Source organism: Drosophila subpulchrella, chromosome 3L (genome assembly GCF_014743375.2).
Source record: "Drosophila subpulchrella strain 33 F10 #4 breed RU33 chromosome 3L, RU_Dsub_v1.1 Primary Assembly, whole genome shotgun sequence".
NCBI classification, from domain to species: Eukaryota; Metazoa; Arthropoda; class Insecta; order Diptera; family Drosophilidae; genus Drosophila; species Drosophila subpulchrella.
In genome coordinates, this window is record NC_050612.1 from 8,800,590 (window position 1) to 8,822,858 (window position 22,269).

General features: G+C 43.5%; 4 protein-coding genes across 24 annotated transcripts; 2 read left to right on the plus strand and 2 right to left on the minus strand.

The window, feature by feature from the left end:
* Window positions 1–125: 125 nt before the first annotated feature.
* Window positions 126–2,089, plus strand: LOC119554006 (cytosol aminopeptidase-like). The gene is made up of 3 exons (XM_037864713.1): window positions 126–1,178; window positions 1,233–1,697; window positions 1,754–2,089. Exons 1-3 carry the CDS (start codon window positions 126–128, stop codon window positions 1,892–1,894), a joined length of 1,659 nt encoding a protein of 552 aa, XP_037720641.1. The 3' UTR covers window positions 1,895–2,089.
* On the minus strand, window positions 2,021–4,018 carry LOC119554007 (TBC1 domain family member 13). 3 transcript variants are annotated; one of them, XM_037864716.1, is made up of 6 exons: window positions 3,744–4,018; window positions 3,596–3,675; window positions 3,062–3,537; window positions 2,981–2,983; window positions 2,400–2,923; window positions 2,021–2,345 (listed from the first exon to the last, which is right to left on the minus strand). In XM_037864716.1, the coding sequence occupies exons 1-6, from the start codon at window positions 3,761–3,763 to the stop codon at window positions 2,231–2,233; spliced, it is 1,218 nt and encodes a 405-aa protein (XP_037720644.1). In that variant the 5' UTR covers window positions 3,764–4,018; the 3' UTR covers window positions 2,021–2,230. The 3 variants fall into 3 exon arrangements, with proteins under 3 accessions (XP_037720644.1, XP_037720643.1, XP_037720645.1); XM_037864715.1 differs by having other exon boundaries at window positions 2,981–2,986; XM_037864717.1 differs by lacking the exon at window positions 2,981–2,983 and having other exon boundaries at window positions 3,744–4,015.
* A 1,811-nt stretch (window positions 4,019–5,829) lies between these two features.
* LOC119555665 (PDZ and LIM domain protein 4) lies at window positions 5,830–21,478 on the plus strand. 19 transcript variants are annotated; one of them, XM_037867251.1, is made up of 10 exons: window positions 5,830–6,051; window positions 8,451–8,599; window positions 9,290–9,593; window positions 16,425–16,568; window positions 16,685–16,741; window positions 17,984–18,063; window positions 18,609–18,680; window positions 20,248–20,407; window positions 20,944–20,982; window positions 21,043–21,478. In XM_037867251.1, the coding sequence occupies exons 1-10, from the start codon at window positions 5,845–5,847 to the stop codon at window positions 21,127–21,129; spliced, it is 1,299 nt and encodes a 432-aa protein (XP_037723179.1). In that variant the 5' UTR covers window positions 5,830–5,844; the 3' UTR covers window positions 21,130–21,478. The 19 variants fall into 19 exon arrangements, with proteins under 19 accessions (XP_037723179.1, XP_037723187.1, XP_037723180.1 ...); XM_037867253.1 differs by lacking the exon at window positions 5,830–6,051 and adding an exon at window positions 7,715–8,015; XM_037867259.1 differs by lacking the exon at window positions 20,248–20,407.
* On the minus strand, window positions 13,332–15,857 carry LOC119555663 (cell division control protein 6 homolog). The gene is made up of 2 exons (XM_037867250.1): window positions 14,187–15,857; window positions 13,332–14,119 (listed from the first exon to the last, which is right to left on the minus strand). The coding sequence occupies exons 1-2, from the start codon at window positions 15,736–15,738 to the stop codon at window positions 13,701–13,703; spliced, it is 1,971 nt and encodes a 656-aa protein (XP_037723178.1). The 5' UTR covers window positions 15,739–15,857; the 3' UTR covers window positions 13,332–13,700.
* Window positions 21,479–22,269: the final 791 nt, after the last annotated feature.

Consider the following 22,269-nt stretch of genomic DNA (forward strand, 5'->3'; position numbering starts at 1 on the left):
GCTAATCTGGGTGAAAAAATTCTATGAATTATTTTGAACGCGGCACAGAAAATCGAAGAGCAAGTTTTCAATACTAGTAGTATCCTTTTGTTCTGATCAAAGTTTTAAGTTCAACTTCAAGCAAAATGTTTCGGTTTTCGCGCAATGCAATATCCCGGGCCTGTAGCCTCGTTATCAGTCGTCCGGAGGTGATCCGCCATCGTAGGTATGCCTCGCAGGCAATCAACCAGATGCTACAACTGCAGCAGATGGAGATCTGCGCGGATCCGCCGTCGCGAGGTCTGGTCATCGGGGTCTATGCCGACGAGGAGGACAAGAACGATGCCGGCATCCTGACGCCCACCGGCTGGAAGTACAATGTGCAGAAGACGCATGGCCGATTGTTGGAGGTGCTGCGTATGTCGGGACCCATGCCCAAGAGAGGCGAGACCCGCCTCCTGTTCGCCGTGGAGCCGGAGCGAGTGCCCTACTACTCGGCGGTGGCGGTTATTGGCTTGGGCAAGGAATGCCTGGGCTACAACCCGTACGAGGTGCTCGACGAGCAGAAGGAGGCCATCCGCCGCTCGGTGGCCGATGCCTGCAGGATTCTCGCAGAGTTGGACACCGACCGCATCGAGGTGGAGAACTGTGGCCACGCCGAGTCTGCCGCGGAGGGAGCTGCTCTAGGTATTTGGATCTACCAGGAGCTGCGAGATCCCAAGCGAAGGATCTCGGTGCCCTCCATCGATTTGTACGCCACAAAGGACGAGATCTGTGACATTGAAGGATGGCGCATTGGTCTGCAAAAGGCTGCTGCCCAGAACCTGACCCGTCAGCTACAGGAGATGCCCTCCAATCTCTTGACCCCTACTGCCTTTGCCCAGAATGTCGTCGAGGTGCTCTGTAAATCCGGAGTGAACGTAGAGGTCAAGGTAGAGGGTTGGGCGGAGAGCCAGTCGATGCACGCCTTCCTGGCTGTGGGCAAGGCCTCCTGCGAGCCACCCATCTTCCTGGAGCTGAGCTACTACGGAACCTGTGCCGAAGAACGTCCCATTGTCCTGGTTGGACAGGGAGTAACTTACGATGCGGGTGGCTTGTGCTTAAAAGAAAAATATGAGCTCTTCCACATGCGAGGCGATATGACCGGAGCGGCCGTCGTTGTGGCCACCTGTCGCGCTGTGGCTGGACTTAGATTACCGGTAAATTGGTGCTTTACCTTTATCTTTACTCCAATTCAATCATCCTGATCTTAGGTTAACATCCGCGGTCTAATCCCCCTGTGTGAAAACGTTATTGGATGCAACTCCTTCCGTCCGGGCGACATGGTGAAGTCCATGAACGGCAAGACCATTGAGGTGCAGTGTACAGATCACGAGGATGTACTCGTGCTGGCCGATGCCCTGCTGTACGGCCAGAACTTCTGTCCCAAGTGCATCATTGACATTGGCACCTGCTCGGGATACATGCGCCAGGCGTTGGATGAGGCGGCCTGTGGTGTGTTCACCAACTCGGAGATCCTGTGGCAGCAGATCAAGCACGCTAGCATGCACACTGGTGATCGCGTTTGGCGCTTCCCGCTTTGGAACTACTACAGCAAGGCGGTGCGCGCCGGAGGACGCAGTGATGTTCAGAACTACGGCATTGGCCGTGGAGGACGTCCTTGCAAGGCTGCTGCCTTCCTCCGAGAATTCGTTCCTTGTGGCCAGTGGATGCATATTGTAAGTTACGTTTTAGCAAATCTTAGGTCCTTGTTTTGATCTGGTCCCTCCTTCAGGACGCCACTAATGTGATGATCACTCGTGGCGATGAGTTCGAGTATCTGCGACAGGGCATGGCTGGACGGCCAACAAGGACACTCATCGAGTTTATTGCTCAGTCCATATGCAAGGACACGGCTCCCAAGCTAAACAAGTGATACTTTGAGCTGTGTTTTAGTTTTATCAGACGATGCCACCACACGTTCATCGGTATTCTTTTAACGACTGACCAACCTATGACTTCTTTAACGTTCTGACTTTTATCTGATTGGGACCACAAAATGTTAAAATTATTTCGTTCTTTAATGACATACAAATTTTAAGTCATATGAAAGTAACTACGTGTATACTTATTGGAGTTCCTGTAAAGGTGCGTTTTGGATATTGGAGCTAACTAGAATGTAGTTGATTGCTTGGTTACTTCTGTTAATAACAGACAAATTAATGGGGCTTTGCAAGCATTTGGGCATTGGGGATATTTGCATGGACGTCTGCTACGCCAACGAACCGGCATGAGTAATCACAACATTAATATCGATAGGAGGATAGTTTTGCAGCAGTTTCACATTCGAGGCAAAGTCGTTTTCCAAAATGGCTTCTCTTTGGATTCTGGAAAATGCATAAAATTAGTCCCTGCTTTTTACTGAAAAGAATTTAGCTTACAATATCATGGAACAGCATATTTTAATCAGGAAATCGAAGCGTTGTTCGTCCGCAAACACGGAATCCCAAATGCGCAGCACATCCGGCAGTGGAAACTCCTGCGAGAGGAGCAGTGTGAGCCACCTGAAGCTATAGTACTGCGGATGCAGCTCCTGGCTTTTGAGCAGCTCATAAATGTTTAGGTCCTTTGATTTCAGCATATTCGATAGCCTAGCCATCATGAACTTGATGCCGCCCTCGGCATCGTCTAGGGTTTTGATAAAGAAGTCTCTTATCTCGCTCATCAGGGCGGTGAAACAGAAGAAACAATCGGCCTCGGCATGGGCGCGATATGAGAGGTCTGGATCAGAGGCCATTACGTAGTAGATGGGTCCCACAATCTCGTTCATGCCCTGGACATATCCCTGGCCGGGATTCAGCTTGGCGTAGATGAACAAAATGCGTTGCACAACCTCCCAGTGGGCCTCTTGGCCCTCCTCCATGGCGGCATAGTTCTCCACGGAGCGTTTAGTGATCATATTTATCTATGAAGAGAAGAAACACTTGTAAGATTTGGGTTTAGATGGGGTGAGCTTACTTACTTGCTGCTAAAGTCCACATGATATGCATAAAACAACACATTCTGAGCTTATTGTCTATCAGAAATCCGGTCTAAAACTCACCTTGGTCATGCCCAGGCCCTTGCGCTCCACATTCGCTGAACTGAGCACAGCGGGAACCACCCGTTCGTGAAGTCTCCTTCCATGTTCTCCCTTGCTGTGGACCACAATCTCGCAGGGATAGTCGGTGGGCTGCTGGAAGAAGGATATGTCAGGGCACAGGCGCCGCACATCCTTGTCGATCTGCAGCAGGAACTCGTTGTCGTTGAAGAACGTGTTCCACGCGCTCTCGGGTCCCTCGCTCAACGGATGATCTTGCAGGCCAACGCCCCCCGAATCGGCTTTGTCCGCATCTCCTCCGCCGTCCGCATCACTTCCATTGCTCGAGTGTCCCGGTGGTAGAACCAGCTCCTCGATGAACTGCTTGTACAGGGCTCGTTTCTGGGCCAGTGTCGTGGTCCAACTGCTGCGCCTGGGGCCCAAATAGCCCAGGAGAAGCTTCCAGCTGAGGGCTCGAAAACTTTGCACATCGGGCACACCTGTGGATTGTTGAAATTTCAGCTTCCATTGCTTCTTTAGTCAGCAATCGTATCCTACCGTTGAAAGCTAATTTCCTGAGTTCCTTCAGGTCAATCACATCCTGCGGCCCCGCCAAAGCATCCTCAAATTCCTTGACCCTGCGATTTGGTTGGAGAAAGTCTTTGTTTACGTTCCAGTTTTAATAGCCTTGGAAAAGAGTACGTACCGCGCCTTGAAAATAGACATGTTGTGACGCTATGTGGGCGGGGTTTCGTTGGGTCCATGCAGTGCCCCTATATGTTTTTAATTGAGGCCTTATCTTCGATATTTCGCTCGTTACTCTTGCAGTGATCTTTGGCCCGATTTTTCTGAGACAACTTAGAGAATACTTTTGCCGCCTTGCGCGACAGAACCGAACACCACCGTTATTTTCGCCGATGGAATTCTCGTTCGTCGACACGTAAGTCCGTAAGTCGGATTTGTTTACAAAAAGCCAGGTTTCTAAAAAACCAGCAACAACAACAACGTCGAAATATCAAACACAAAACGTAAGAAACGTAAGTGTCGGCAAAACGTAAGGCAACGTAAGTGTCAGTAAAAAAGGGAGACAGCCTCAGCGTAAGTGTCAGTAAAAAGGGAGATGCAAGATGGGAGATGGGCTCTCTCTGCTCTCTCGGAGAGCCAGTCGCGAAGACGATGGGTACTCAAATCGGCTAAGAGTTTCTAGTCGAAAAATCTTATTCTTTGTAGTGTGACCGAAGTTTTCAAAGTTCACCCGCAATGCATGTAGCATGGTCTTACTGACAAGCAGCTGGGTTTGTTGCCAAACGGAAAACAACGGAAATTTAAAAAGGAGGAGTCTGCTGGTACACAAAGATATTAAATTAAAAATAGATGGAATGTTCAACGAATGTTTTTATTTATGTAAATTAGTAGTTTAAAGCTTCCTTCTCGTCCCACGGATGCTTCGCCATCTTTCCCGCGCCACCGCAGTCCAGCTCCGAGTCCCAATAGGCATATTGGACCTTGAGGAAGTGGGAGCCGGACTGGGAACAGGGTTGATTCGCTGATGCTGCAGGAAGTCGCCCAGCATCCTGGCAGTGGCTGGACATGGCTTCTCCAACTGTTCCTTAGCGGGCCCCCTATTTTCCTCCTCCCTGTAGAAGGCAGCGCGTCCTCCAGCTCCGCTTAAGCTGCCAAGTATCTGGTGGTTATGGTGTACGGACTCCTAATGGAGAGGTCTTCAGAGTTCATATTACTGGTGGTTCTGCTGAAAAGATACTTCTATTAGTAAAACGCAACCAAATTATTTTGGCTAGGTCTTACTTTCTTTGCGAGGACACGCCCGGGATGATGTCCATGTAGAGAGCGAAGTCCCACTCGGCATGTTCCTTCGCACTGGTATTCTCTAGTGGATCTCCTCCAGCACTTCAACTATAATGCGGATTTGCCCCTGTTGTGGTATTGCTTAATGTCTTAATGTCGGTCAAACCCACAATAATGGGTAACAGCTTGGATTAGACCTCCTTTAACCGTTTTTGGGGTTTTTCTTCCATTTAAAATTTTTAAATTCCCCACCGCTTCTGCACGAACACCGCCAAAGATTAAATTTCTTATTCTTTGGGCCGCGGCTAACGGCGTTCATCGAAAATTCACTCTCGAAATCTGGTATTTTTTCTGGTATTTCCTTAGCTCTTCTGAGTACCGCGCTGAAAAACAGACCCGACGAAAACCTTTAGCCGCCTGTTTGCCTCTCGCTCACTCCTATGGTTAGCTCGCGGTTTTCGTCGATGTGAGTACTAGGCTTAACGCTTGTTCTTCCTTATATACCTTAAAAATACCGAAACACCGAACGGTCATGCTGAAGAACGGTCTCGCTAAAATACTAACGCCTCCTGATAACGAGTATAACTAGCGGTATCGATGTATGCGCAATCGAATGTAATGACTGCGGTTGACTTATCGGTATTTTTGGTATTCAAAAAGGCGCCAAAATTTGAAGTGGAAATTCAAAATGAAACCCCGCGAATGTGTTAATTAACCTATCTTAACCTTGTTCCCATAACTTTTCTGACAAACACATCCTCCCATTCATTCATAATTCCCTTCCTCTACCCTTTCTCTTCCACATGCCATTAGAGTGATTAATATAATAATGTATGCGCTCATTTCCACCGGTTTCTCGTATGCCTTCCCTTGGTTTTTCAATTGCCTACTAGTGCACACACACACGCAGTCGCGAGCAGACGCGTTCGAATAGTAGAAATTAGCGCACATTTCTGAATGTGCGCAGCATTTCTTTTGTTTACGCTAGTCGCTGGCCAGCAATGACGACCAGCAGATCATCGGCGTCCGCGTCATACAGTCGACCGGCTTTCTGGAAGGTGCCCGGTTACGAATCGCCATCCTCCTACCGCCCACAGCCGCCCCAACCGCTCTATCCACCCCTTGTGCCCCTGCCAGCTCCCTGCCGACGGCGCAGCAGCAGCGGGCTGAAGAAGTGCGTCCGTTTCGCCGACGAACCGAATGTGGGGGTGAGTTCAAAAAGAAAAACCCCAAGAAAAACGAAAAAAACCCCCCTTAAAGCGGCCGGCTTGTCAATCATCGCACGCGTGTGCTCGTATATGTGGCCCCAATTCTCACCAGGCCGTCTCAGAGAAATCAGTTCAATAACATTTCGCCCCTGGCGGCTCGTAAATTTTTGTAATTAATTGGCCACTGCTGCACTTTTGGCCAAGTAAAATGGCCCAAAAAGATGGATGGATCCATATTTCCATTGCCACGATATTTTTATGCCACATTCTGGGCTGATCTAGAGCAAAAGTCACTGAAAAGCATTACAAAAATTTCAAATGAAAATGAAATGAAAACAATTCAAGCCTCAAATAGTAAAAACATTTCAAGAGCCAGCCAAAAAGTGCCGAAAACAGAATGTTTAAAATGAAAAATGAAATGGCAAACCATATATTGTGTATATATCGACGGAAAGCCGAAAGGCAGGAAAAGATTTTTCCGCTGTAAAAAGTAAAATTCTTGCCAAAATCAAGAATGTTTAGAAGAAATCAACGTCCTTCAACCGTTGACCCATGCATATTGCTTATACGTCACGTCGAGCGTAGACTTTTCCATTGACTAATGCAATAAAAATCTGATATGATTAGCATGTTTAAATTGGGCAAGAGTGGCGAATTTGCTGTTGTTGTTCTGCTGTGTTAGTATCGCCTCAGTAAATAAATTTAATTACACTCTCTCGGTTGCCTCATCGCTGGGCAAACAAGTCTGGGAAAAACACTAATAAAATAGCTGAAAATGTCGAGGAAAAACAGATGCCTAGATACTTGATTTTCTCTGAACATCGAGCATGTTCATCAAAACATTTGCCTAGATGATGACATGTGGCATTCATTTCTTCAGGGTCAGCCTGCAACTGGATCAAGTGCTGCCCCAAAATGTGGTCAGCGAAATGCAGAATGCCACAAATGCAGGGCACACGTCAAATTAAACAATGGGAACAAAGAGGGAGAAAAGCTTTTGAATGTGAGGTGGTTTGTGGATGCTCTATGGGGTTTGAAATGAAAAATATAAGAGGGTGTTTCTTTAAATTTTAAAAAGGTATTTTCTTGATATATCTATTTTAATAATTAAACCTTGAATTATTAGCAATTAAATATTTCAAAATATTAATATAGATCCATTTTAACAATTCCAATATTTTTTTGTTAAAAATAGAGTTTATAACAATATGTATATATAATTTTTTTTAATATTTACTTCATACATAATACATGCCAAAATACTAATACTACCAGTGCTAGTTTCTTCTACAGATCATAGTAATTATACTAACGAGACACCTCTGCGTATGCGTAATATGATATAAACTTATCAAGTATACGCCTTGTTATCCTACGTGAAATGTGGGTCTTGAGAAGGCAAAAATGAACAAAACTACCGATTTTTTCCGAGTATTAAACAACCTCTCTGAGAAATTCAGAGTACTCTGTGGCGGAAAACCCATTTAACGATTAGGATTCGCCAATCGAATTCATGTTTCTCAGCATGTAGCTGCCGTTGCCGGCGGATATAAGTTGTATATATGAACCCATGTACGATATACATTTGTGGCGCAGTGTACTCGTGGTATACCAAGACTCTGCTGCTTGCTGCAAAAAGGAATACGAATTGTATTTTAAAATTAGTACTTGAGCAGCTTTGCGATCGAACAAAACGCTTAACGGACTGCAATTTCGCGCCGCCTGCGCCCTGCAGGCCAGAAAAAATAAACAATAAACTATAGTTTCGGGATAGTCCGCTCGTACTTGATGAGCCAGTGATCGGGATCCTCTGGATCGATCGTCATCATCATCACATCGAAGGCAGGATGAGCCCCAAGCTCCATGAGTTCGCGGTGCTCCTGGTGCGCGATGGACAGGGCACGCCCTGGGGCATCCGTCTGGTGGGCGGCAACGATCTGGACACGCCGCTGATAATCACCAGGGTAAATGGGCGTTATGTAACCAGAGACTGTCGCCTTGTGGTCGCCGATGCTGTGGTCCATTCATCAAAATGATGCACAGTCGTTGGGATGGCAGAATGGCCAAAGCAATTTGGCCTTTGTGCCCCACCGCTCCGCTTTCTTGTTTTTGTTCTCAGCGCCCAAATAAACAACAACAAATCAAAATAGCGAAACGAGCACAGCAACAATAAACGTTGCAGCGTTTGCCAAAATGCGACGCCAGTAAAACTAATTGAGGCGCAAACAAAATAGCCGAAGAAATTTTCCTCCCCTCTTTTCTCAATTGCGATGTAAACATCAGCACACAATCTTTCGATCATAATTCTGTCTGCATCTATTTAGGCACCCCAATAAATCTATGTCAAGGTTGAACCCTCAGATTGTGTATGTGAAGTGACCTTCCCACCGTTTTTGCAGGTCCAAGTGGGCAGCCCATCGCACGGGGAACTGCTGCGGGGAGATATCATCTCGAAGATCGGCGAGTACGATGCACGCGACCTGAGTCATGCGGATGCACAGCAGCTGTTCCGCGGTGCTGGCAACGAGATCCGCCTGGTGGTGCACAGGTGAGCCAGGAAATCCGTGTTCCTGAACAGGAAAGCGGGAGATCAAAGACAAGTTCCGTATGTTTCGGGTTGAAAAGTAAATATTTGAGGTGAATAATGCCTTAAATTCGGTTCTTAAATTGGTGTTTCAATAAGAATGGGCTTAATCTTAAGTTACAATGCATATTCTTTTTTGAATATTTAATTTTTATGTCAGATATAGACCGTTTTTATGTATGGAGACCAAGTTTACGACCTACTTAAAAACTACTAAAAACTAATTTTATAGAAAACGTTTCAAAATTTTGTAGCTCACTTAAATCCTAAACTAAAAATGTTAATTTAGGTACTCTTTTAAAGAACTTGGGTAAAACTGATAATTGGCAGGCCTTAAAGATTGTGTAACGATTGCTTTTTTAATTGCGTTTACTACCAAATTTAACATACAGTTTGATTTAATAAGGAACATATCAAACTATTTTATGTAAAAAAAGATTTCTTAGACAAAATTTCAAATTACCTCCTTTGTAAAATACATATGGAATTAATTTAATATAAAAATTTAACGTTGTGGATACCGTTCAATTTATGGAAATGCAGTTTTAGGTTTTAAACTTTTGATTTAGGAAAGTTAAAATGTTTGAAATGAACTTGTGATTTAGTTAAATACTTTCTCCTTGTAGGACAATTATTAATTTTATTCAATTCCAGGGATAACAAAATCGCCTATACGCAGGGTGGCACCCAAGAGGCGGGTCCTGGATCACGGAGCAACTCCACTTTGCCGCCGGTCACTCCGGAGCTCTTGCCCCACCGAGGTCCCTCGCCCTTTTTGCCCGGACCCAGCCACTTTGAGAGGGCCCTGCAGTTGCCAGTGGACACTCTGCCGCAGACCGTGTTCCCCCAGTTGAACTCCTCCGGGGGATACGAGGTGCCCTCGGCTGTGTTCTCGCCCAAGCCAACTCGGGATCATCAACAGGATGTCGATGAGGAGCAGGCCGCTATTGTTAATCAGGTGAGTGATATCAAATAAGTGATAAGGTACCTTTTAAATTATAAGAAGTGGCCTTCAATCGCTGATCCAAAATGATTTTTTTTTATTTCAAAATTTTCAAAAATAATTTTTTCCAAAGAATTAGACATTATTTTTAAAAACCTAAGCATTTGCAGATAAATGTTGCATACTTTTCGGCAATAATAATGTAAAGTGTGTGTAAAATTAATAAGGAAACCATATTCTCTGTCTATATCATAAAAGGCCGAAACAACATCATAAATTCTTCATACAAGAACCCAAAACAGTTAAAATAACTAGTTGTACTGTTCAACTTCATTGTCAGTGTACGTAATTATTGAAAATGTTCATGTCAAACACATTGTAAAATGTAGAAAACGGTTTTTTTGTAATTTGAATATACCCCAACCAATCGCTGACATCAGCAGATAGCAATGTTGGTGGTCAAGGTTCCGCCGCTTACATCCGCTAAATATAGCCCATAGATCGAGAGATTGGGGCGCTGAACAGGAAAAGGCCCAGTGACGCAGTGTGCAGGTGGAAATTGGCGAGGAATCAAACAAAAACAAGTCAGAAGCTGTAACAGAGAGCTGCCCGCCCACTAGAACTCTGCGGAAAATGCCAAGAGGCAAAGACGCAAATAAACAAGAATGTATTTTCGAAACTACGGGTATTTTGGGCAGGTGAGTGAGGTGTAAGGCGATGATTTTGATCCACTGTCCGTCCAATGAAAACACCGCCCCCTCCAAACGCCCCATCAGTCGCAGATGACGACGCTAATGAATCAAGACACTTGCCAAGGTCGCAATTTCTGTTTGCCAATGCGGCACCAAAATAAAAATCAAGGTGCTTACCTATATGTTTTTTGATGTTTGATGATTTGTCATACAGAAGTGTTGAAAAGGTGTCGAGAAAAAGTTCCAGAATAGGTGACCTCCGCTGAGAGTTGGTTTAGTCCATTCCCATCATTAGCTTTCGTGGGGTTATTGTACTTTGTTTCAACTTATTTATGGTTAATATCTACCTTGAATGCGTTCTATTTGTGTTCTTAATACCTCTTTGTTAGAGGCACAAAGTGCCCCAAAAACAATCAGACGGGTTGTTTATTGATCGTTTGTTTTTTTCTTTAAACATACAATGTGTGTACACAATGAAAAAAATCTAATTGATCTATGGCTAAAATATCCAAAATGTGAAAATCACATACAATTTGATACAAATGGTGATCTTTCAATTTTATCTTACAAGCTTAAATAAATTGTTCCATCAAAGTATTTTTAACTACTGCGAAAAATTCTAACTAAAAATACCATCTTATGCTTATATTTTTAATCTTTTTTTTATATTTTTAAAACATTTTTTGTGGATACAACCAATTCCTTTCAATCTGTATCATAGATTTTTAAAATATTAAGGATCATACTTATAAATGTTCAATATTTTTTTCTTTGTGTTTATGAGTCCCCGAAAAAGATTCCTATAGCCGAAAGAACTGCAACCTTCGCAATGGCAAAAACAGATCATAATTCCATGTAAGTTATGCGTTCCTTGGAGCTTCCATCGAACTTGAAATTTTTCCTAAAGCCTTTCAAGGCTAATTACACCTGCTCGTGTGTTTTTCGGACTGTGCGCAACATCAAATGATATGTTCAATGCCCTGTTCCAATGTCAATTGCTTATGACAGCCAAGAAAATACAGAATGCCAATGCCAATAATGATGAGATCTTGGTTCGGTATCTTTGGAACTGTCACTACAAGTTGAAAAATCGTCGAATCAGCGAAAAAAAATGAGTAAATCAATAATATAGCTGCAAATCTGCGAAACATTTCTCAATTTCTAACGACAGCGATTTAAACATTAATATTTCTGCATTCGGGCGAAACAATAACCTCGAGTTTGTGCCTAATTTTCGAAATGCGAAAAAAATGGTATGTGAAATTGCTCCACAAAAGCAGCAATTAAAACATATAGGCGAGATGTTATATGTGAATAATTCTCGAATGGGGCGGCAGGACAAACAACAACATCCGTTCGAAGGGGGAGGTGGGTGGTCAAGGCGCGTGGGCGGGAACAAAAAAAAAGGAAAAAATTATATAGATCACACCAAGTCCAAGTTTATACGCTGGGCTTGTTGTTGCTGTTGGCTGAGTTTACGCTCGGTGAACAGGCTATTTGCACAAAAACATATTTTGTATATTTAAAAAATCTCCTCTCTCTCAGAAAAATACATAAGATCTCGGATGGGATGGTGTGGGTGCGTGGGTCGAACGGCCTCTGACCGTCAGCACTCACTTTTCTATATGGCTCACACAGACAGACACTCTCCAACCAATACCGATCTGGCTATATAGAAAAAAATTGGAATTCCGCGCAGTCGGAATAGCAATAATTCGCCAGCATTTGAAAATTTCAAATCAGTTGCGTTCGGAATATTGAAAAATAAACAACAAAATAAGACTCGAGCTCGAGCATCCTTTTTGTAGTGAATCCTAGTGAAACGATCACCAGCTGCAACGTTGATTTAAACGTGCCGAAAAAGCAAGTTACCAATAAACATAACAATACTAGCAATTATAACAAAAAATAATTTGACAAAATCAAGAATCAAAACTGACGTGATCTTTTATTACGTAATTGTCCCTGGCTATAATATTCTCCCGTTTCTATTTCGTTCGAATTCTGGCCACCGAAGGAGTTTAAATTAAAACCCAAAACACACACACACATTACAAAAATGGAGTACGTTCAGTTCAAAAACGGATCCCCAGTCTACTACAAGGAGCAGCCAGACCTCAATGAATGCATTCAATATCAAGTAAGCAAATCAGTGATCAACTACCTATCCCGAACTTAAAAATTAAAACATCATGCATATCTAAGGACACAATAAAGGATAATATTTGAGTGCTAAAGGATTACTACCCAAAAGCATAGAAATAAAATATTTTTTCGAGAAAAATCCACTTAATTCTGGATATTTTTGATAAAAACCCGAACACCTCTCATGGTGTGATTAATTTTACACTCGCTTATAAACAAAGATTGTAGACAGCTTCCAACTGCCTGACAGACGTCTTACTACACGTTCATAGCCCAAATCCAGATGAAACATTTCACCTTTACCGTCAAACATTTGCTCTTGGAATTCAAGTTCAAATACAAATGCCAGAACCAACAGAACAGACGTGTGTATTTTTCGAGGTTTTCATCTTACTTTTCCCTCAGAAATATATATAATTCAGAAACGAGAATATAGAACGCCATTTACCAGAGCTTTGGCTATATTCCCTCATGTATGTGGCTGGCGGTTCTCTCCCCCTCTCTGCAAATAGCTTATTATTCAAACATTTGTTCGCCTTTCGTCAATACACGTCGAAAGGCAACCAGAGTTTTTGAAACATATTTTTCATAGCACTCTTGCCGAGCTGTGTGCTCAATGTAATTCATACCACCCAAACGGGTGGATATTTTTAGAGCAGAGAGCGCAGGAAAAACAACAATAAGCCAGCAAATAAATAAACAAAATGATTATAGAAGAAATTAATTTCATGTCGAGATGGCCAACAAACCCACACGTATTCTTTGGTGTTAATTTGCCTCATACGATGTGAAAAACCTCTCAAAAAACAATGGCAGACTTTCCCTATGATTTTCCCAACATTTGGCACGCCCCAAGCGCAAAACTTGTGGCGCAGCGAAAGTGGAAATTGTTTTCACTTTTGCATTTCGTGTATTACAGAACTATTTGGTTTATTCTTATTTGCTTAGGGCTAACAGGAAACGAATTGTCTAGAGCTTATTGGTCAACGGATCGGATTAGAAATAGATTATGGGCGCAACATTTACTTAAATTTATGGCAAACATAAAATCCCAAAGATTCGATTCAATTAATAGTCAGAAAAGCAAAATGTCGAAAGTGACCCTCAAATGATATTTCTAAATATTTCAGTGCTTGCGCCAGCCACGAATTTTAAAATTAGCGTCAAGAAGTATTCTTATACATATACAATGTTCGTCCCCAAGGTGAATGAAAATGAGAGAAATGCGCAATTAACCAGCATATTGTCTGGCACACTAATTTCCTAGAGGTAATCGTCCAGATCGTCACTTGTTCAGGCAGGCGGTGTCGCTGAGGATCGAGGCGATCAGCTGCTTGTCGCTGAGGGCCGCATGCACCTCCTCCTCGTCCCACTGCAGCAGGACCTTGTGCAGGCGCGGCTCCTTCTTGCGCATGATGCGGATAATGCCCCGGGTCTCCACCAGATCCACGGTGCCCGTGAACTCCGCTTGGTCCAGGGCCAGGATGTTGCGCTTGGCGCACACTCGCCTGTACACCTCGTGCAGGCGACCCATGCTGATGTCCTTGTTGCGCTCATTGCGCAGCATCAGCACCAGGGTGCACAGCATCAGCTTCTGCTGCAGCGGGAAGGAAGCCTCTATGTCCTCCTCCAGATTCTGCGAGGCCCCATAGACCTTGTTTAGCACAGCCGCCACTTGGGTGACCTGGACGGGCTTCAGAGTGTCTAAAAACGGAAAAAGCAATGATTTCCAAATCTGAATTGAAGTCAAAAGTTATGTAGAGTAACTTACCATGTTTCTCTTTGGCCTCCACGGCCTCCTTGCCCTCCAGCTGCAGGGCTTTCATGTTGAACTCCTTTTCGCCATCGCGTTTCTGCTGCTCCGCAATCTCGACCACTCGTCGTCCAATGTCCAGGGCCCTTCGCACATCCCCGCTGATAGCGCTTACTTTGGCCGCCAGCAGCTGCAGCGTCACGGGCGGAAAGACGTCCAGCACCTCCGCCTCGGCCAGGCGCGACTTGAAGATCTCCACGATCTGCTGCTTGGAGTAGGGCGGAAAGTGCATCAGCCTGGGCTTCAGCTCGCACCGGGCATTCAGTCGCATCAAGGCTCGATCTGTAAGATCCAAGCTATTGGCAATTCCCACTAGCAGTATCCTGGAGCTGGGCAGAGCAGGCCACTCGAAGATCGTGTATAGCACTTCCTGCCTGCTCGTGCACAGCTGATCGATCTCGTCCAGGACCAGCAAAAGCATTCGCTTAGCCGTTCTTAAATGACGCTGTATGGCCTCCAAGTGGTCCCTTTCGGTGCGTCCGCTGACTTTCAGCTGGAGTTCGGCACATAGCTTCTTGTAAACGGCTCCCACGCTGGCAATGCTGGTGCAGTTGATGTAGACGCGCTGCAGGCGTTTAGAGAAGTCTGGATCTCTTAGTAGTAGCGATAGGCAGGCTGTCTTTCCTGTGCCCGGCTGCCCGGAGACATAGAGGCTGCCGGAGGTCTGGCTTTCCAAATGGCTGCTGAAGAACTCGCGGAGTTCCTGAAGCTGTGCCTCTCGCCCCGGCAGGTTTTGGGTCTCGGCGCTGTTAAGCACTCGTCTGGCGTTTTGGTATTTGTTGCGGGAAGGCGAGGGCAGGTTATCCTGGTGGGTTTCCTCTTTGGTGGGCGATTTTTTCTGCTGCTTGGCCTGGGGTTTCTCCAGCTTCGGTTGGAGTTTATCTTGCTTTAGTGGAGGCTTACTAAGCAACTTGGTGGACGGTTTCTCCTGCTGCAGAGCAAGAGGATCCTCAACCTGCTCCCTGTCAGTCTTGTTTTCCGCCTCCTCCTCCTGGCGTTCGTCGATGCTGAGTCTGTCCAGCAGCCGCGAAGGACTGATCAGGTGCTGTGGCAGTGGCTGCAGCTTCCGCTGCTTGGGCGGCGAGCCATGGAGCGGATCGACCTCCGGCTCCTCCTCGTCGCTATCCAAGAACACGACGATGGCCTCGCGGTTGGCCTGCTCGCGTTTGGCCCGTGAAATAGCAGCTGATGGGGCTGTTTTCTTTGTGCTGCGTGGCGTCTTTGGGAGCTCCAGCTGATGAGCCATAGCCACCTGCACCTGCGAAGTCCTGCGTCTGGAGATCTTGTCCATCTTGTTGAGCAGGTTGCGGTTCTCGTTGTTCTCTAAAATGGGACTGGTTAGGTCATAGGTCACCGCCTCCTCATCGTCGCTATCGACGATCACTTTTTTCGGCTGCCTGCGTTTCCAAACTTCCGATCGACGCGGCGTCTGCGTCGACTGCGGCAGAGGAGAGGCGGTGGCCGCCTTGCTGATGCTACTCAATCGCGTGGAGCGACGTACGGCAGCCATTTAAGCGGTTTTTTAGTTTATCAGTGAGCAGTTAGTTAATTATACTAGTTAAGTAAGCCAAGGCGCGCGTTAAAATTTTTCAGCTGGCCAATCACAGTTAAAAAAGCGCGCAAAACCATTAACCATTCGCCCCGAACAACAGCTGATCAAGCCTGGCCTGGCCATCTGGCAACCCTGGCCCAGAGCTGCTCACCGCTGATCGTCGTCTATCGATTAGCCGCGCATGGTTACAACATTTGAAAACGACTGCCCGCCGATATTGAATTACTTACTCGCTCGTAGACGGCCTGGTAAAAATAAAAACTTTTCGCGGCAGATAGAACATTCAAAACGCTGGACGTTGAACACGCTTACGTAAGCGCCTATAAATATTTGCTCTGGCTGTGGGATATTTTTAAAGTATATAAACGGGCGCACATAAAATGGAATTTAGCTATAGCAAAAAAAATGATGCACACACACTCAAAGGAGAATAATAATATTAATACCTAGGCACAGTGGGCGAAGATCTGAAGATTTCTAGATTCATCGAAACTCTGGTAATCGTTTGCTGATTTATTTATACTATATACTATATCATTATGCCACAACGGCTGCCAAATGTGTGCCCGTTTCGGCGTTTTGGCATAAACAAAGTCGTTAATCTTCACTGATCACGTGTGGTATGGTTCCATTGCGTTTTCCAGCCCTACCGAACAACTCCTCTGGTCCTGCCCGGCGCCAAAGTGAAGAAGGATGCGCCCACGACAGACTCCTACTTGAGGCACTACCCCAACCCGGCTGTGCGCGCCCACCCAGGACACGACTACCATGACAGTATCATGAAGCAGGTGAGATTCCTCTCAAAAACCTAAATGGGAAATTTCAAATTATAATTCTGAATTAAAATGTTGGATTTTGTATATTGAGATTTTATATTAAATTTCATTATTATTTATTTTCTTAGCGCGTGGCCGATACCATGCTGCACAAGGTTGTCGGTTCGGAGGCCGACACTGGCCGCGTAAGTATAGTCCCCAAATCCTAACAAACTTAATTAACATAATATTATCAAAAAACCGTTTTCTACATTTTGTGTTTTTTTTAGTAATATCATTTCAAATGTGTGTTTCATTTATCATTTTTCCATATTGTATTTATTTATTTATTGTATTTGGAAATTATTTATTTTTGGAAATTATTTATTTTTGGAAATTATAAACTTGTTACCACCCATACGCATATATTTTATTTAAAAACAAGGAAGAACGCTATAGTCGAGTACCTAGACTATCAGATACCCGTTACTCAGCTTAAGGGACCAAAGGGAAATGGAAATATGCAAGCAGCAAAGCGAGATTTAAATACGCCACCTACCGGCGGTAGACAGATTTGAGCGTTCTGGGCGTTAGAGTGGGCGTGGAAAATTTGTTTTTGGATCAATCGATAGGTATTGACGAGATCAATACATTTCAGTTAAAATTTTTCATCTAGCATAACAATTGTGGACGCCACAGGTTTGGGCGGTTTGTGGGCGTTATAGTGGGCGTGGCATATTCGCGTGACAAAATTGCGCTGCGTACAAAGCTACAGAATCTATATCTGAGATCCCGATTCTCTATCTTTGATAGTTTCCGAGATATCCACGTTCATACTTGCGATTTTTTGAAGTTTGTGGGCGGTTTGTGGGCGTTAAAGTGGGCGTGGCAAACGTTTTTTTGAGTCAATCGATAGGTATTGATGAGAACAATACATTTCAGTTAAAATTTTTATTCTAGCATCAAAACTGTAAGTGCCACAGTTTTGGGCGGTTTGTGGGCGTTAGAGTGGGCGTGGCACTCTACTGAAACAAACTTGCGCTGCGTAAGAAGCTCAGGAATCTGCACGCCAAATCTCAATAGCCTAGCTCTCATAGTTTCCAAGATCTCAGCGTTCATCCGGACGGACAGACAGACGGACAGACGGACAGACGGACAGACGGACAGACGGACATGGCTAGATCGACTCGGCTAGTGATCCTGATCAAGAATATATATACTTTATGGGGTCGGAAACGCTTCGTTTTGCCTGTTACATACTTTTCGACGAATCTAGTATACCCTTTTACTCTACGAGTAACGGGTATAATGACTAAGTTATTAGATACAAAATTGATAAAAATTCAAAAGGATACAATTACATTTTTTTTTGAGCCTAGTTTCTTTAATCCTATTTAAAAAGATCCCAAGTTTTGTGATTATGATACTTACTAAATCTAAACTTTCAGGTCTTCCACAAGCAATTCAACTCGCCCATCGGCCTGTACTCCAACAACAACATCGAGGACACCATCAGATCAACAGTTCCGTAAGTTGCCATCCAGAAATGTACCATCTGGAAACTCTTATGCTAAGCTCGATACAATGAAAAACCACTAATATCTGAATTTTGGAATACGCTTGTCAAATTGAACATTTAAGCCTATTACTTACGCTGTTTTCCTTTGGATTTTGCAAATTTATGAATAAACCAGCGTAGAACTCTTCGAAATTCTTGATGCAGCTTTTCTTTTTGCCAGAGAGAGAGCCACTCAAAATGCGCCTATTAGCTTGAAACTAATAAAGCGAGTCACGATTACGGTTACGAGTAGCCTAAGGTCCACATAATCCAAAAAATTGGTTCCTGGTTAAGCTGCGGCCATAATCCACTAACCCAAAAAGCCACAAAATCAAAGTCGAAACGAAATTTACTAAACCGAAGCACACACGAAATGAGAAACACCACATTCGAACACACAAACGAAAAAACCAGTCCATAGATGTTGTACGTACTACTCGCCTACTGCCGGATCTCTGTTATAAATACCACTCTCTATATATACCTCTATATATATTCTATGTATATTGTTGTAGCTTCGCCACAAGCGAAAGCAATCGCTTGAAGGAAAGTCCTTTGCATCGTCCTTTGCCAACGAAACTTAACGGGTAAAAGTAAATTCATATCTTGAGCACAGCCTGATTTCGTTCTTTGATTGAATCCTTCTCACTTTGATATGGAAAGCATACGGGCAAGATCCTGAGATTGAACCTAAACTTGCCTTGAGACAAATTGAATATGAGGAATGTTTACCATGTTCCCCGTGTTTTCCCCGCCTGTCTGTACAGAATAACCCCCGATTATTGTTGTCTCCCGCAACCACAACAACTGTACTATATAGTCTTTTAAACCCCAGATGGAATATCTATGTCAGAACAACAGAAACAACACGACACAAGTCCAAAAACCCGATTGCATGTGCTCTGCTGTCTATATATATGTGTTTCCTATATCTTCTCCCAAACCTTCCTATTGCAAAGAAAAGCTCCCTTGATCTGAGTTTGTGATATGGAAAACATTACTGTGTATATACGTGTATTTCTGGAAACTATCTTCACCGAAACCCCCAACGAACTTTGTTTGTCTTGAGGCTTTCTCGTTTGGGCTATTAAAATCTGAAAGGTATGGCAAAAGTGGCGCAGGTACATCGGGAAGGGGTTTCTTGGTAGGTCAGGTGATGTTCTTATAGATTAACCCTACCTCACAAAAACAACCGAACCTTTTTAGCTCTTAGACCCTGATATATTTAGAACTTAGCTGCACGATTAATGTTAGAATTTTCATCGATCTATCTTTCCTGGAACAAAAACGAAAAATCCTGGAGCAACAAAAGCAAAAAGACCAACTTGCAGAGCAACAACGTCAGCAACGCCAACAGCAACTGCAACTACTTTATCAACAAAACAAATGATCAATGAAATTGTAGCCAAAAACTCTACCCAATACTACTAGACAAAGAGCCAACTTTCCTTTCCCAAGACCCCTGCAGAAAGTCCCCTCCTTTTTCCGACCACCTGACCCCCAAATAAGACTAATCCAAAACTAAAAGCCGTTTGCTGAATTATATTTACGAACCGTTTGAAAGACAGCACTGAAAGTTCCTACGCCCATCGCAACCCATCCAGTATTAACCATACAAACTAACTAACACCCCACCTAATCCCGCCCGATCTCAAGGCTTCAACTCATCCGATGATATATTAATCGTATTATCTCACACCTTGTTATGCAGTTCTGTTCGATTACTCTTAATAACTAGCTCGTAAGGAATTTGTTAATGAGTTTCCTATTAATCGCAATCCGTTTGAGGAGTGTGCAGTTTCAAGACTACGAAGCACTCGATTGCCAACCAACAACAGCAACAACAAACTACAACTACAACAAAACAAAATAATTCTAACGTATTTTGTGCACATCCTGTTTTCTCTTTCTATTCTCTCACTACTCTGTCTCACGCTACTCAACCGATGTAAAAAAAAATCAAAAAAAAACAAAAAACCAATATATTTTTTATGAATCTCGATTAACCAACAACAATTAAACGACTTAAAAAATAAATTTATTGAAAACTTGCATAACACCAAACAAAAAACCAACGAACAATTGACCAAAATAACGGCGCTTTCAACGATCTCAATGCAAAACCCCGAATCACTGACCACTGCCCTCGAGCAGCTATAAGAAAACTGTCCAGTACGATCCCAGGAACAGCGATACCTACAGAGCCATTCAAGAAGAGGGCGGCTACAGCAACTATGGCCAGTCCTCGCCTCAGGAAGTAACCATTCCTGTGCAGACTAAGGTCTATCAGCCGAATAGATTGGTTCCAGGAAAGGTAAGATCGTGCCCAACCGTTCGAAAATCAAATCAAGCAAATCTCTCTATCAAACCGACCTCAGTCAAAACTCTATGTGAAGGCATCCGACAATATCGCTCGATTCTCAAGCTCATCCTGTACAAAGTCTATCTGTCTCTCTCTGTTCCTATCTCGCTCGCTCTGTCTCTCTTTCTGTGCCAATGCAAACGCGTACAGTTGAACCAACCGAATGTTAGTCAACAGTGTGTCTGTGTGTCCTTGTCTGGCGGCATGTTAACGCGCTGTAACGACGAAGTAGATTTACTAACCTGGTTTTTGGTCGATCACTTGCTGGCATCGAACTACACTAAACATCCATTAACTCCATATTTGTGTATATTTTCCAAATCACAAGCATACACATCTTTTTTTGCACTCTAACTTAGAGTAACATTTAACAAAAGCTCATAACAGTGTGAGATTGCATTTGAAAAGTTTTAACCGAAATTTGCTGAAACTTGCCAGATTTATTAAGCAATATCTTATCTCTCCATTTCATCCGAATGATTTTACAGAAACCAGTATCAGCGCCAGTATCCCGGCCGCCGTACAATGTAAGTAGCTCTGTTACGCCACTGTTAACTGAATGTTAATGATATATATTTGACTCACAGGTGGTAAACACCCACGATGAGAACATACGCCAGAGCGGCTCCTTCAATCGTCTCATGTACAGCGTTATTGGTGCCACCGAGTACTAGAAACTGCAGCAGCAACACCAGCGACAGCAGCAACATCATCAAAACACCAGCAACATGTGCTGCATTTGGCACCGACAGTTGTTTATCTCCTAACATATTTAGCGGATTTTTATGAAATTCTGTTTAACTTACTCAATAAATTATATGAAGAACGACAAGGAATTGTGAACCACTAACAAGCTTATGGATAAATTGGATTGGTAAACGATTGGCATCGAAATAAATGTATGATATGTCTACAATTTAAACACACAAAAATTAACTCCGCCTCAACCTATTTATTGTCTCCATATGCAATAGTAAAATCTATATAAATTAATTAAATAAAAAAGAAAAGTAAACTAAATAAGCAGGAACTTTGATTTATAGTTATGTTTATGTTATGCTGATTCTAAGTTAACAGCCGTCAGGTGTGTTAATGACGAGTGATTCTAGTCATGGAATGTAATAGGTATACAGAATGTTTTAATAAATAAAAGTGACTTTGATTGGACGAAAAGAATTGTGTGTATTATGAGGTTTTAAAATTTGCATATGCCTGCACCTGATATTTATATTTTAAGTGTGATATAATTTGAATCAGGCATTTCAACATGCCGGCAAAGTAATTGTATCACAATGATTTGAATATGACGAGCTCTTTTGTCTGTCTGCCTTCCTTATAACATAAGCGAGTAGCCCAACCCAAGAAAAAACCCCTAAAGAGTAGCCGAAAATCTTTGCATAACATGACGCTGCAAATCTGCACTTATTCCATCAATCATTCCGGCAATTAAACGTATTTATATTGAAACTATATGCACACATGAGCCGAGAAATGAGCGTACCCATAAATTTGACTTTAATTTGAATGGAAATAAGTCACTCGAGAGTGTACGTGTGTAATGTGCATAACAATTGTCTGCAACACATAATGTACTTTCACTTCACGGCTAAGTAAGCCACAAATGTGGTTGCTTTTCTTTCGATTGTTTTGGAGCTGGCACAATGTCAGAGTGATCCCATTAAGCGGTCAGCCCCATTTTGCTCCGATTACAACTACACCCCCCTAAAACGACCTTGTCGAGTGCGCCAAACAATATCTATGCAAATTCAGGGCGTGTGCGTATGGTAACAACACATAAAGAGCGCTCTGTGGCA

Coding starts and splice junctions, on each gene's coding strand:
- LOC119554006 (XM_037864713.1), top strand. CDS start 126: ATGTTTCGGTTTTCGCGCAATGCAATATCCCGGGCCTGTAGCCTCGTT. Junction 1,179..1,232: donor TGGCTGGACTTAGATTACCG/GTAAATTGGTGC, acceptor TCCTGATCTTAG/GTTAACATCCGCGGTCTAAT. Junction 1,698..1,753: donor GTGGCCAGTGGATGCATATT/GTAAGTTACGTT, acceptor TCCCTCCTTCAG/GACGCCACTAATGTGATGAT.
- LOC119554007 (XM_037864715.1), bottom strand. CDS start 3,763: ATGTCTATTTTCAAGGCGCG. Junction 3,676..3,743: donor ATGTCTATTTTCAAGGCGCG/GTACGTACTCTT, acceptor ACCAAATCGCAG/GGTCAAGGAATTTGAGGATG. Junction 2,346..2,399: donor ATATGCTGTTCCATGATATT/GTAAGCTAAATT, acceptor TGCATTTTCCAG/AATCCAAAGAGAAGCCATTT.
- LOC119555665 (XM_037867251.1), top strand. CDS start 5,845: ATGACGACCAGCAGATCATCGGCGTCCGCGTCATACAGTCGACCGGCT. Junction 9,594..16,424: donor AGGCCGCTATTGTTAATCAG/GTGAGTGATATC, acceptor TGCGTTTTCCAG/CCCTACCGAACAACTCCTCT. Junction 16,569..16,684: donor ATGACAGTATCATGAAGCAG/GTGAGATTCCTC, acceptor TTATTTTCTTAG/CGCGTGGCCGATACCATGCT.
- LOC119555663 (XM_037867250.1), bottom strand. CDS start 15,738: ATGGCTGCCGTACGTCGCTCCACGCGATTGAGTAGCATCAGCAAGGCG. Junction 14,120..14,186: donor GGAGGCCAAAGAGAAACATG/GTAAGTTACTCT, acceptor TTCCGTTTTTAG/ACACTCTGAAGCCCGTCCAG.